Below are 15,233 nucleotides of genomic sequence, written 5' to 3'. Positions count from 1 at the left end.
TGTTGCTAATCTTGCCTGAATCATAGAGCTGTTAGAAGGCTTTGACAGGAGTGCCTTCAAATAGTGATAGCTCAAGTTAAATATTAAGTATAAGAGAGGATGATGATGACCAGGGTGTGAGTGAGCATAAAAGACGAGGTTGTGAAGAAGACCGGAGTGAGCTCCTTGAGGGACGGACTCTCAAGACTGGATAAACAGGAAACCATGATGAAAGTAGTGTATTTGGGGGACACCTGGGTGGCTCAGTGGGTTGAGCCTCTGCCTTCGGCTCAGGTCATGACCTCAGGGTCCTGGGATCGAGCCCTGCATCGGGCTCCCTGCTCGGTGGGGAGTCTGTTTCTTCCTCTCCCACTCCCCCTGCCTGTGTTGTCTCTCTCTCTGTAAAATAAATCAATAAAGTCTTCAAAAAAAATAATTAAACAAAAAAGAAAGTGCATTTGGAAAAGTTGTCTAGCAGAATAGGTTGAAATGAGATTGACAGCAAAGAGACTGGTTAGGAGACTTGTAATTGTCCACACCTGAGAGGTTTAAGACTGGGACTCACATGATAACCCATGGGTTTGGATTAAAAAGAAGGCCTTGGGGTTGTTTACAGCGGAACAGTTGTTAAGGTCTGGGGACTGTCAGGCACTAGGAGACAGAGGGTTGTGCCTGGGTAAGTGGGAGAATTCAAACATACAGGAAGGACTTCTTAGGAAGAGCTGGGAATGTGTGCAAGAAGATGAAGTCCATTTTGCATGTCTTGAGTTGAAAGTCAAGACCAGAATTTGGCATTGAAAATGCATATCGTTTGCTCTAAGGGAAGTCAGGTTTGGATATAGAAATGGAAGACCCACAGAGGAGCAAGTTGTGCTATAAATAAGGTGACAGGGAAGAGAACGTATACAGTGATTTTCTCTCCCATTTCTGTAAGATAAAGTGTGACTATAAGGGGATGAAAATAGGTTCCTAGCCCAGCCGAGTCACTTGAAACAAGGGCAGTAGTAAAGCTCGCTGGCCAATAAAGTGCCATTTCACAGCTCAAGTGCCAGAGCAAGCACTGTAGATGTGCTGAAGGTTAGTAAATGCTGGGTTTCTGGATCTGCAGTTGCACATCATTGCAAACAGGCTTTATTCTGGTAACAAGAATCATCCTTTCAATTATCCTAATTAATCTTATCCAATTCTAACCACACCTAAAGTATGAATCCTGTCAATACACACACATGTAGTTTATTTGTGTTATTATGATGATTATTTATTATAAACAAAAGTTGTTCCTTTTAAATCTCTTTTTAATATATGCCTTTTCTTTTCTACTACATTGTCATTGCTGGTGGGTAAGGAGCAGGCCTCCTGTTGGTTTCAGTCCCTTACAGATTTTGCATTCACTCATTTATGTATTGATTCTAGTTCATTAAATTATTCTTTTGTTCATTCATTGCAGACACTGTATTAGTTGCTAAGATGAGGACTGAGGCACAGTTCCTGCCCTCAAGGAGCTTAACTATTCAGTTGGGGGAGAAAAGACACAGATATATGAAGTAGAAACAGTAATAAAGTCATTCACAGAAAATTATGGGAACGTGGAAGAGAAACATTCAATCTGATTATGCAGCATGGCAGTGGGGAGAGGTACTTCAGGGAAGATTTTTGGAACACTTGACTTCTGGGCTGAGTCTTAAATGATACATGGTGGTTACTAGGTACACAGAAAAAAGCGGGGAGAACACAGTGAAGACAACCTGTGCATAAATTCACAGGAAAATGTGAGGCATTTGGTATTGCTGCAGCATGAAGACAGAAGCAGAGAGAGTGATGAGAGGTGAGGCTGTGGGCAGGCAGAGAGCCCTGGAGGGACCTGGATGCAGTGCTCAGAAAAGCATGGAAAACATTTGGTGGTCAGAGAAGAGGGAGATCCTTGAAGTGGCTTCTGCAGAGTTGTGATCTGATAGGATTTTAGTCCTAGGTGGCAGTTGGGAGGGTGCATTTGAAAAGGACAAGACATAAAAAACAAGCAAACAAACAAAAAGACAAGACAAGACTTTTGGTGACTAGCAAGGTGGGAGATAGTTAGGACCCAAACTAGGACAATATTGTAGGAATGGAGATGAGTGGGCAAAATCAAGAAGTAGTTGTGCTATAAAATCAGCAGGACCCATTATAACCACAGAGGAGGAAGGGAAAGTCCTAGGGTGGTTCTTACATAGCTACCTCATATGACTGGGTGACCGATTTCACAGTCTACTTAGAGAATAGAGGAAGAGAGATAATACAGGGAGTTCATTTTTATTTTTGTTATCCTCAACACATTGAGATTTTTAATGCACCTCTGATGTATTGGGAGTTAAATCTGTTTTATGGTTAGCAGAGATGACTAGAACTATCTTGCTGTCAATCAATATTCACCTTAACTGTATCTCCTCTTGGAAGCAGAGGTGATTCTTCTTTTCCGTCCATACCTTATGCATTCATAACTGTTTGAATGCATTCATCTTGTCATTTAACTCTTACACTGTGCTGTAATCCTTGATTTTCTTTCCTGTTCATTTCTGTAGTCACTGTCCAATGTTTGCTACATAACCTCTCCATAAGTGTGAATGAATAAACAAATCAACAAATTATTTTAAAAAGTAATATTATTATTTAATTACTAGAAAAAGTTTATATTTGTATATTCTCAAGCTAATTCTTCTGTGTCTTAACTCCTAGCACTTTCTACTGGAAGAATCTCGAACAGTGCAACTTCGTCTGGAGCAGTGGCACCAGCCAACTCAGCGGGGGGACAGCCCCAGCCAGGTGACCAGGACACGTTAGTGCAAAGAGCTGAGCACATTCCAGCAGGGAAACGAACTCCAATGTGTGCCCACTGTAACCAGGTCATCAGGTGGGTTATTCATTTTTGAAATGTTCCTTAAAGTACTTAATATCAGAGTTGATTTTTTTATATATATTCTGAAGATTTGACATTTTATTAGTGAAAAATATTCTATTTTATATTACATTCTATGTAATAGTTATTGAAGTAGATAAATTTGAATACATATATTTGTTAGAACCTATTATAATGAAAAGTATTTCTGGACTTTCTGAAAATAAAACTAAAAATACCAGTTTTCTCTGTTACTAATTCCTATCAGAACTAAGAAAAAATAACAATTAATGTGGCCTTCCAGAGATTAATAAAATTTTAAGACTCAAAGGGACCCTGAAGATCATTTATCTGAACTTCATTCTTCATTTAGATGAAAAATAACTAGTGACATAAAATAAAGAACTTTGAGCCCTAGAGAAAAGAAGATTGGATTTTTGAATACCCAAGTCCTGGAAGATATAATTACCTCAGATCTATTCATAAATGCTTTCAATTTTAGATTAGGTCATAACCTCCTTTTTAAAAATATTTTTTATCCAAATCTGTTTTATTGTTTCTTAAATTCCAAGAGGAATAAAAGGCCCAGAGATCTTAAGTGAATGCTCTATATTGACACTTATTAAAACCTCTGAGCATTTCTTTCTTTTTTTTTTTTTTTTAAGATTTTATTTATTTATTTACTTGACAGAGATTATAAGTAGGCAGAGAGGCAGGCAGAGAGAGGGGAGGGGAGAAGCAGGCTCCCCGCTGAGCAGAGATCCAGATGCGGGGCTCCATTCCAGGACCCTGGGATCATGACCTGAGCGGAAGGCAGAGGCTTTAACCCACTGAGCCACCCAGGTGCCCCAACCTCTGAGCATTTCTTAACAAGTGGTTTTTAAAATGTTAGGAAGTATAGATAAGAATGTTGATTGCAGGGATCCCACCAGCAGGACCTTGTTGCCTCTGTGAGTTCCTTTTGTTGGCAGTAACAAGTGTTAGGTTGAAATGACTGCTCAGGCTCTCTCCCTTGTTTTTAATTTATCCTGTTTTAAAATAGTTGAAACAATGGCTTCTCTAAAGTTGAATAAGGTTAGGATTTACCTGTATTTCCTCTACTCTGTTACATAGTTATTGCTTAGGATAATGTTTCTGGTTAAAACTTAAAATGGAGCCCAAGAAACCTCAATACTTTATTTAAAAACCAAATATAAATACTCTTTTTCTTAACCCACTATTAAATAATAAATGTGTCAAGGACACAGCATGCAGTACTTGATTAAAAATAAAAGAACTTTTTAAATTTTAAACGTTCATTTATAACATTTCAAAAATATAGTGAAACAGAAAGCAAAAATAAAAATTCATACATAATTCTACCTTCCAAGATAAGCACCAAGAATATTTGAGTTTGCACTTTTAAAACATACACATATAAGGACAGGTGTTATTTTACAGAAATGGAATTATAATAGTATTTTGTAAGCTGTTATTTTTCACTTAAATATGTTTTCCACATTAAGTATCCACTTAATAAGAATTAGCCAGTAGCAGTGTTAATAGTAATAATGGCTATGGGGAAAAGGAGAAAATCAGTAGAGGTTTCCCAAGTCTAGACAGTAACCAGTACGCAGAAGGATTTGTGAATATTTTAACTGAGCAGGTCATGCATGACTCGAGTCACTTGCTCAAGCCATAATACCAATTTGTAGAGTCACTTCCCTAACAGTGGGACTGTAGGGTTACTACTTTACAGAATCTGTACACTAATAGACTCTAAAGTGGTACTGCTTTTTTCCAATAAATAAAAGTATGTTTCTAATTACTAACTGTATTTAGTTACTGTATTTTTAGGATTAATGTTAATAAAATAAAAACAAGTTCTGACTTACTACTTCTATAAGTTATGCTGTTTTGGTTATGTAGATTGGTAGTTAGGGATGCAATATTGTAGATAAAAGCAGCCTTTATGGGGACGGGAGTCCCTGCTATTTGTATGCTGTTGTAAGCAGTTACTGGATAGGCCAACAGATCCCATCACTTGTTGATTCATATTGTCTGATTATCAAATTCTGTGACATCCTATAATCATCAGTACCAATGTATGTGAAAAACTTAGTATGGAGAAAATACAAAGATCTAAATAGGAACTGCATTCCCACCCCTTCCTACCTGCCTTGGTTTCAGTTATAATGGTAGGCCAGGATGTAATTTTAATCCACAGTCTTTCTGCCATCTGAAATAAATATATATTATGTTAATAAGATGAATGGCCATCACTTACTGTTCCTTCATCTGTTAAATTTTATATTGCTCTGGATCACTGTTATCAGTTAAGCATTAAAGCTTCATTTATTAAGGAAGTTAATAGGAACAGGGATTAGTTCATGTCAAGATCATATAACAGTAATTAACGCAGCACATTTGCTTGGTGCTCAAATGCTAAAGTAGCTTGAATAGACTGTAGTCAGTTTAGAGACCTAGTCAAAGCTTAATTCTTGTTCTTGGCCTCAGTGTCAGTATCACTTACCAAAGCAAGGACACGTTAGATCAAGTGACATTCTCTTGGACACCTGTTTCAAAAACACTCTGCAGTTGCAGACTTGATACTTTGAATACAGAATATTGTAACCTGCCAAACTCTGGGAAGTTTATTATCATTTTATAATTTTATATTTCTTATTTTCTCCAGTACAATTTATATTATTTATTTATAATTTGTATTATTTAATTTATATTATTAAGCATCTCAAATTTTCAAAAAATTTTAAGTAAAAGCAAACTAAAGCAAATTTTGTTTAAAATTTTTTTTTTTAGCAAAGTTAATTGTTTTTGGAAAACCTCAGAAAACTTCATCACTGAATGTTAGTACTGAACTAGTTTTCGCTTATAACTAGCCTAAAACTCCATAGGACATTTTATTTATTTTATTTATTTATTAATGCTTAACATTTTTTGGCCTGTTTGAACCTAGAAAAGAGTTATGAATGTTGTGCCTAAATAGACATCATTTTGATTAGTTAGTGGCCTTTTATGGATACGTAAGAAATTCTCCTGAGGCTTTGATTAAGTTTGCTCTGGAACATTTCTTAATCCATTTATGATTGATTTTTTTGATTTTTTTGATTTTTTTTGACTCTTATACTCAAGAATTGATTGACAGATGTGTGCTGGTATAATAGGGAAATAGAAAATCAGGTTAATGTAGCCAAAACCACATTTTAGTCTCCCTGATAGAGTGAGTTTATGAAAATTCTAGTTTTTCTTGACTGTCATATCAAGTGGCATTAAAATCGATTCAACACTTATATTACCTGGAGCTGACTAAATCATTCACTTTTTTTTTTTTTTAATTTTATTTCTTTTCCATTTTATTTTATTTTATTTCTTTTCAGTGTTCCAAAATTCATTTTATTATGGAGGGCATGTATTGCATGGAGCACTGGGTGTGGTGCATAAACAATAATTCACTTTTAGCTTAGCATCTCTGTGAAAGAAGTACAGGATTTATAGTGTTTGAATTTCTTATTAGCTATGGAATGCTTAAAAGAAATAGCCATAGTGCTATTGTTCTGTATCTGCCTGCAGTATATAGCACCAAAACAATCACATTGAGGCTACCCATTGTTTACTCCAGTGAAAGAGAGATTTTTAACATTACTGGTCTTTTTCTTGGTCAGTGATTTTCAAACTTTCCTCATGCTGGGCCATCTCCGTTTCTCCAGGTTGAGGCCACCAGGGGTTTTTGCCTGTTTCACCGTGCATTTCAGTCTCTGAGCATTCCCTTATTAATAGGTTTTATTTATTCTCGCTTTTGGTCAAAATTTCACTTGAAAATAAAAAATTTCTTAGTGAATTGCATTAGCACCTGAATTCAAGGAAACAATCAAAGACCTAGACCAAGTTTTATGAGCAAGACATATAGACCAAGAATTCAGATTTACTGTAGTGAAAAATTGGAAAGAACACAGATGTTCAACTAATATTATGGTACCATTAAGATCCTGGTTTTGGATAATAATAATAGTTGTTTAATGTGTTCTTAGCATATGTCAAATGTTACGCTAAGAATTTTACCTGAATTCCCATTAAATTCTTCATAAGCTTGTGAGATGAGAAAACTGAGGCACAGAGAAGTTACACATTTGCCCGAAGTCATATAGTTGATAAATGGTAGAATCTGAATTTGAGCCCAGATCTAACTTTAAATTTTATTCATATTCTAACTGCTACTTAGGAAAATATTTATAATATTTTATTAATATGAAAAAAGAAATATATTTTTTATTTTAAGTATGATTCTAATTTTGTGTAAAGAAAATATACATCAAGATATATTCATATATGTGAATACAGAACTCTTATGAATACACATACACATAGTCATTTATGTTACTGTATTAAGTCAGGAGAAAAACAGCTTAAGTATACCTGCCATAACTTGAGTGCAGCAATGTACTTTTCTTCATAATATTTGAGTATAAAAGTGAGAGAGAAGGGAGTAAATAATAGATTGAATAATTAAAAATTGTTACCTCCCCACCAAAATGACTTTGTACCACATACATGCATTCTTAGACTCATAGATGACCCAGGGTTCCCTTTTCCATTTTCTCATCTAATGTAGAAATGCAGTCATTCTATAAGTAACACTCATTAAGTATTTTGTATACCACCGACTTTAAGCACGAGTGAGACAGAAATCAAAGACATATTTCCTTCCCTTAAGGAAGTTACTATTGCAGACTGGATTGTGTCCCGGCCGTATGTCGAAGTCATGACCCCCAGTACCTCAGAATGTGGTGTTCCTATAAGAAGAGATTTGGACACAGAGATATATGGGGGGGGAAGACCATGTGAAGACACATGGATAAGATGGGCATCTATAAGCCAAGGAGAAAAACCTTAGAACAGAGGAACCCTGTCAACACCTTCATTGTTTGTCTGTCTAACACTAGTTAAACTGGGCTCAAATTTAGGTTCCACCATTTATTATCTGTGTGACTTCTAGCCTCCCAAATTGTGAAAAAATAAATTCCTGTTGTTTAAATCACCCAACTTGTAGAACTTTGTTAAGGCAGCCCTAGCAAAATAGCACAGTTATACTTTAGTAAATAATACAAACAAGCAAATCAGCAATAATATTAGTGTAGTAATAAGTCTAACAGGAATACATTCGGAATCCTGGTACAGAGGAGAGGTGAGGATTAATTAGCTTCAACAAATGACTTTCTTTTATTTGAAAGGAATGACAAGCAGTAAGTTGAATAGTCTACTTATAAAATCAATAGTTTTATACAACAAATACCCATTGAAACTTATGAAGTGTTAGGGTGGTAATTGTATTAGAATATATAAATACCAAGCCACCACATTGTACATCTTAAGCTTACACAATGTTATATGTCATTTATATCTCAATTTTTAAAAAATTAAAAAAAGGAAAAACTCATGTGCAAGTTACCATACTGGTACTACAGTATATAAAAATTAAGAGACAATTCCTGTTTTCATATATTTTGTCATCTGATAGAAAAGCCAAAGTCCTGGCACAGATAACCATGATGTAATAATTTAAACATTGTGAGAGGTTCATTATACCCTCACAGTTTTATAAGAAACCTATATGTAATGCCCTTATGTCCGTAATAAGAAGTTCGTAATCATGGTGCTTAGAAAAATCATGAGATATCTATAGGGTTCTAAATTTGTCACAGTTGTAAATTTGAAAAATTAATCGTATCTCAGGAAAATATATTAATAATGGAAATCCATGTTGGTGATTTCATTATATGATCCTTCTAATATCCAGGTCTCTCAATTCTCTGATATCTTCTACTTTAGTGATAGCTCCAGTTAACTTCAGCCACCAATTTTCATCCGAATCCCAGATCTTGTCTTTACCATTAACTCCATTTCCTTCATAATCTCATTTCTAAGCAGATCACTCCACTTTAAGAACCACTATTTATATCTCCACTCTCTTCCTATTATCTGAACTCCAGCAATCCTTTGACCACTCCCTGCCTCCCAGAACCTCAAAGTCATTGATCCAAATACCTCTTCACTATCCCTTTGGTCCCAGTATCCTCACTTCCATTCTTATCTAGTCTGAGTTCCATAGTCAGTCAGTAGTCAGTATCCATTTTATCTCCTTAATTCTGTTGCCCATCTCTCATTTCATCATATTCACTTAACTGAAACCACTAGACTGGATAAAATCTACTCTTGGTTTACTTGTGCCCACACCTGAAAGTGGATATGACTGGAAGGAAAAACCACAGCGATATTAACCAGTGTCACTTCAAATTCATGACTATTAATCTCAGGTGTGTTCTTAATAGTGACAAAAATCTGCTGTATTTCTCTAGTATGTTTACTTTTCCACTCTCCCAGAAAACCACTTTATATCTTCTTTTTTCTCCTTAAGCCTCTGATAACTTGTTTCCCATTTTCACTGTCAGCTGGTGACCTTGATTTTTTTTCATTCTTTTATGTAGGAAAGACAACAGAAATGTAGGACATAGATAAAAAAGAAAAGTAACAAAATGGTACTCATAATTCCTAACTTATCAGCAATTATATTAAATGTAAATAGATTAAACACTCTAATTAAAAGAATTGTAGAGTAGATAAAATCATGATTTGGCTATATGCTGCCTATAACAGACACTTCAGGTTAAATGACACAAGTAAATTGAAAATAAAATTGTACAGAAATAGGAGGAGGAGTCAAGATGGCAGAGAAGTAGCTGGCTGAGACTACTTCAGGTAGCGGGAGATAAGCTAGATAGCTTATCTAAAGATTGCAAACACCTACAAATCCAACGGAAGATCGAAGAGAAGAAGAACAGCAATTCTAGAAACAGAAAATCAACCACTTTCTGAAAGGCAGGACTGGCGGAGAAGTGGATCCAAAGCGACGGGAAGATAGACCGCGGGGGGAGGGGCCGGCTCCTGGCAAGCGGTGGAGCAACGGAGCACAAAATCAGGACTTTTAAAAGTCTGTTCCACTGAGGGACATCGCTCCAGAGGCTTAACCAGGGTGAAGCCCACGCGGGGTCAGTGGCCCTCAGGTCCCGCAGGGTCACAGAAGGATCGGGGGTGTCTGAGTGTCGCAGAGCTTACAGGTATTAGAACGGGAAAGCCGTCTACAGAGACAGAGCCAAGGAGTGAGCTCTAAGCTCGGGGTTACCTTGAACCGGTCCCAGGATTGGTCAGCTCGGAGCGCAGCCAGAGGCCAGGGTGACAGGAGTAATTGGGTGCTATTCTCTGAGGGCGCACTGAGGAGTGGGGCCCCGGGCTGTCGGCTCCTCCGGGCCAGAGACTGGGAGGCCGCCATCTTCATTCCCGTCCTCCGGAACTCTACGGAAAGCGCTCAGGTAACAAAAGCTCCCGAAAGCAAACCCAAGCGGATTACTCAGCCCGGCCCCTGGTAAGGGCAGTGCAATTCCGCCTGGGGCAAAGACACTTGAGAATCACTACAACAGGCCCCTCCCCAAGAAGATCAACAAGAAACCCAGCCAGGACCAAGTTCACCTACCAAGGAGTGCAGTTTCAATACCAAGGAGAGCAGCGGAATTCCAGAGGAGGAGAAAGCAAAGCACAGAACTCATGGCTTTCTCCCAATGATTCTTTAGGCTTGCAGTTAATTTAATTTTTTTTTCTTTTTCAATTTTTTTTTCTCTTCTTCTGTCAAATTTTTTTTAACTTTTACCCTTTTCTTTTTTAACGTTTTTTAACTAGTTTATCTAATATATATATTTTTTCTTTTTTTATATGTTTTCTTTATCTGTTTTCTTTTTTTAATTGTTTCTTTCTTTTTTTTTTTTTTTGAACCTCTTTTTATCCCCTTTCTCCCCCCTCACAATTTGGGACCTCTTCTGATTTGGTTAAAGCATATTTTCCTGGGGTTGTTGCCACCCTTTTAGTATTTTACTTGCTCCTTCATATACTCTTATCTGGACAAAATGACAAGGCGGAAAAATTCACCACAAAAAAAAGAACAAGAGGCAGTACCAAAGGCTAGGGACCTAATCAATACAGACATTGGTAATATGTCAGATCTAGAGTTCAGAATGACGATTCTCAAGGTTCTAGCCGGGCTTGAAAAAGGCATGGAAGATATTAGAGAAACCCTCTCGGGAGATATAAAAGCCCTTTCTGGAGAAATAAAAGAACTAAAAACTAAACAAGTTGAAATTAAAAAAGCTATTAATGAGGTGCAATCAAAAATGGAGGCTCTCACTGCTAGGATAAATGAGGCAGAAGAAAGAATTAGCAATATAGAAGACCAAATGACAGAGAATAAAGAAGCTGAGCAAAAGAGGGACAAACAGCTACTGGACCACGAGGGGAGAATTCGAGAGATAAATGACACCATAAGATGAAACAACATTAGAATAATTGGGATTCCAGAAGAAGAAGAAAGAGAGAGGGGAGCAGAAGGCATATTGGAGAGAATTATTGGAGAGAATTTCCCCAATATGGCAAAGGGAACAAGCATCAAAATCCAGGAGTTTCAGAGAACCCCCCTCAAAATCAATAAGAATAGGTCCACACCCCGTCACCTAATAATAAAATTTACAAGTCTTAGTGACAAAGAGAAAAACCTGAAAGCAGCCTGGGAAAAGAAGTCTGTAACATACAATGGTAAAAATATTAGATTGGCAGCAGACTTATCCACAGAGACCTGGCAGGCCAGAAAGAGCTGGCATGATATATTCAGAGCAGTAAACGAGAAAAACATGCAGCCAGGAATACTATATCCAGCTAGGCTATCATTGAAAATAGAAGGAGAGATTAAAAGCTTCCAGGACAAACAAAAACTGAAAGAATTTGCAAACACCAGACCAGCTCTACAGGAAATATTAAAAGGGGTCCTCTAAGCAAAGAGAGACCCTAAAAGTAGTAGATCAGAAAGGAATAGAGACAATATACAATAACAGTCACCTTACAGGCAATACAATGGCACTAAATTCATATCTCTCAATACTTACCCTGAATGTTAATGGGCTAAATGCCCCAATCAAAAGACACAGGGTATCAGAATGGATAAAAAAACAAAACCCATCTATATGTTGCCTACAAGAAACTCATTTTAGACCCAAAGACACCTCCAGATTTAAAGTGAGGGGGTGGAAAAGAATTTACCATGCTAATGGACATCAGAAGAAAGCAGGAGTGGCAATCTTTATATCAGATCAATTAGATTTTAAGCCAAAGACTATAATAAGAGATGAGGAAGGACACTATATCATACTCAAAGGATCTGTCCAACAAGAAGATCTAACAATGTTAAATATCTATGCCCCTAACGTGGGAGCAGCCAACTATATAAACCAATTAATAACAAAATCAAAGAAACACATCGACAATAATACAATAATAGTAGGGGACTTTAACACTCCCCTCACTGTAATGGACAGATCATCAAAGCAATAGATCAACAAGGAAATAAAGGCCTTAAGTGACACACTGGACCAGATGGACATCACAGATCTATTCAGAACATTTCATCCCAAAGCAACAGAATACACATTCTTCTCTAGTGCACATGGAACATTCTCCAGAATAGATCACATCCTGGGTCACAAATCAGGTCTCAACCGGTATCAAAAGATTGGGATCATTCCCTGCATATTTTCAGACCACAATGCTCTGAAGCTAGAACTCAATCACAAGAGGAAATTTGGAAAGAACCCAAATACATGGAGACTAAACAGCATCCTTCTAAAGAATGAATGGGTCAACCAGGAAATTAAAGAAGAATTGAAAAAACTCATGGAAACAAATGATAATGAAAACACAACGGTTCAAAATCTGTGGGACACAACAAAGGCAGTCCTGAGAGGAAAATATATAGCGGTACAAGCCTTTCTTAAGAAACAAGAAAGGTCTCAAGTACACAACCTAACCCTACACCTAAAGGAGCTGGAGAAAGAACAAGAAAGAAACCCTAAACCCAGCAGGAGAAGAGAAATCAAAAAGATCAGAGCAGAAATCAATGAAATAGAAACCAAAAAAACAATAGAACAAATCAACGAAACGAGGAGCTGGTTCTTTGAAAGAATTAATAAGATCGATAAACCCCTGGCCAGACTTATCAAAAAGAAAAGAGAAAGGACCCAAATAAATAAAATCATGAATGAAAGAGGAGAGATCACAACGAACACCAAAGAAATACAGACAATTATAAGAACATACTATGAGCAGCTCTACACCAACAAATTTGACAATCTGGATGAAATGGATGCATTCCTAGAGACATATAAACTACCACAACTGAACCAGGAAGAAATAGAAAGCCTGAACAGACCCATAACCAGTAAGGAGATTGAAACAGTCATCAAAAATCTCCAAACAAACAAAAGCCCAGGGCCAGACGGCTTCCCGGGGGAATTCTACCAAACATTTAAAGAAGAACGAACTCCTATTCTCCTGAAACTGTTCCAGAAAATAGAAATGGAAGGAAAACTTCCAAACTCATTTTATGAGGACAGCATCACCTTGATCCCAAAACCAGACAAGGATCCCATCAAAAAAGAGAACTACAGACCAATATCTTTGATGAACACAGATGCAAAAATTCTCACCAAAATACTAGCCAATAGGATTCAACAGTACATTAAAAGGATTATTCACCACGACCAAGTGGGATTTATTCCAGGGCTGCAAGGTTGGTTCAACATCTGCAAATCAATCAATGTGATACAAGACATTAATAAAAGAAAGAACAAGAACCATATGATACTCTCCATAGATGCTGAAAAAGCATTTGAAAAAGTACAGCATCCCTTCCTGATCAAAACTCTTCAAAGTGTAGGGATAGAGGGCACATACCTCAATATTATCAAAGCCATCTATGAAAAACCCACCGCAAATATCATTCTCAATGGAGAAAAACTGAAAGCTTTTCCACTAAGATCAGGAACACGGCAGGGATTGTCCATTATCACCACTGCTATTCAACATAGTACTAGAAGTCCTAGCCTCAGCAATCAGACAACAAAAGGAAATTAAAGGCATCCAAATCGGCAAAGAAGAAGTCAAACTATCACTCTTTGCAGATGATATGATACTATATGTGGAAAACCCAAAAGACTCCACTCCAAAACTGCTAGAACTTGTACAGGAATTCAGTAAAGTGTCAGGATATAAAATCAATGCCCAGAAATCAGTTGCATTTCTCTACACCAACACCAGGACAGAAGAAAGAGAAATTAAGGAGTCAATCCCATTTACAATTGCACCCAAAACTTATAAGATACCTAGGAATAAACCTAACCAAAGAGGCTAAGAATCTATACCCAGAAAACTATAAAGTACTCATGAAAGAAATTGAGGAAGACACAAAGAAATGGAAAAATGTTCCATGCTCCTGGATTGGAAGAATAAATATTGTGAAAATGTCTATGCTACCTAAAGCAATCTACACAGTTAATGCAATTCCTATCAAAGTACCATCCATTTTTTTCAAAGAAATGGAACAAATAATCCTAAAATTTATATGGAACCAGAAAAGAGCTCTAATAGCCAAAGGAATATTGAAAAAGAAAGCCAAAGTTGGTGGCATCACAATTCTCGACTTCAAGCTCTATTACAAAGCTGTTATCATCAAGACAGCATGGTACTGGCACAAAAACAGACACATAGATCAATGGAACAGAATAGAGAGCCCAGAAATAGACCCTCAATTCTATGGTCAACTAATCTTCAACAAAGGAGAAAAGAATGTCCAATGGAAAAAAGACAGCTTCTTCAATAAATCGTGTTGGGAAAATTGGAAAGCCACATGCAGAAAAATGAAATTGGATCATTTCCTTACACCACACAGGAAAATAGACTCAAAATGGATGAAGGACCTCAGTGTGAGAAAGGAATCCATCAAAATCCTTGAGGAGAACAGAGGCAGCAACCTCTTTGACCTCAGCCGCAGCAACATCTTCCTAGGAACATTGCCAAAGGCAAGGGAAGCAAGGGCAAAAGTGAACTATTGTGATTTTATCAAGATCAAAAGCTTTTGCACAGCAAAGGAAACAGTGAACAAAACCAAAAGACAACTGACAGAATGGGAGAAGATATTTGCAAACGACATATCAGATAAAGGGCTAGTGTCCAAAATCTATAAAGAACTTATCAAACTCAACATCCAAAGAACAAATAACCCAATCAAGAAATGGGCAGAAGACATGAACAGACATTTCTGCAAAGAAGACATCCAGATGGCCAACAGACACATGAAAAAGTGCTCCATATCACTCGGCATCTGGGAAATACAAATCAAAACCACAATGAGATATCACCTCACACCAGTCAGAGTGGCTAAAATTAACAAGTCAGGAAACGACAGATGCTGGCGAGAATGTGGAGAAAGGGGAAACCTGCTACACTGTTGGTG

At 37.1% G+C, this 15,233-nt stretch overlaps 1 protein-coding gene across 8 annotated transcripts in view; it reads left to right on the top strand.

The window, feature by feature from the left end:
• The window catches only part of LOC111156592 (PDZ and LIM domain 5), a 212,474-nt gene that overhangs the window by 178,836 nt on the left and 18,405 nt on the right, over positions 1–15,233 (top strand). For all 8 annotated transcript variants that reach the window (XM_022517627.1, XM_022517610.1, XM_022517604.1 and 5 more), the window contains one exon: positions 2,692–2,866. In XM_022517627.1, the coding sequence (XP_022373335.1) occupies positions 2,692–2,866 (175 nt within the window). The remainder of the gene's footprint in view (positions 1–2,691; positions 2,867–15,233) is intronic.

This window comes from Enhydra lutris, unplaced genomic scaffold, assembly GCF_002288905.1.
Source record: "Enhydra lutris kenyoni isolate GAN:26980312 unplaced genomic scaffold, ASM228890v2 scaffoldscaffold3, whole genome shotgun sequence".
Classification (NCBI taxonomy): Eukaryota; Metazoa; Chordata; class Mammalia; order Carnivora; family Mustelidae; genus Enhydra; species Enhydra lutris.
The sequence above is the reverse complement of the archived record's forward strand: the minus strand, read 5'-3'. Positions and strand labels throughout refer to the sequence as shown.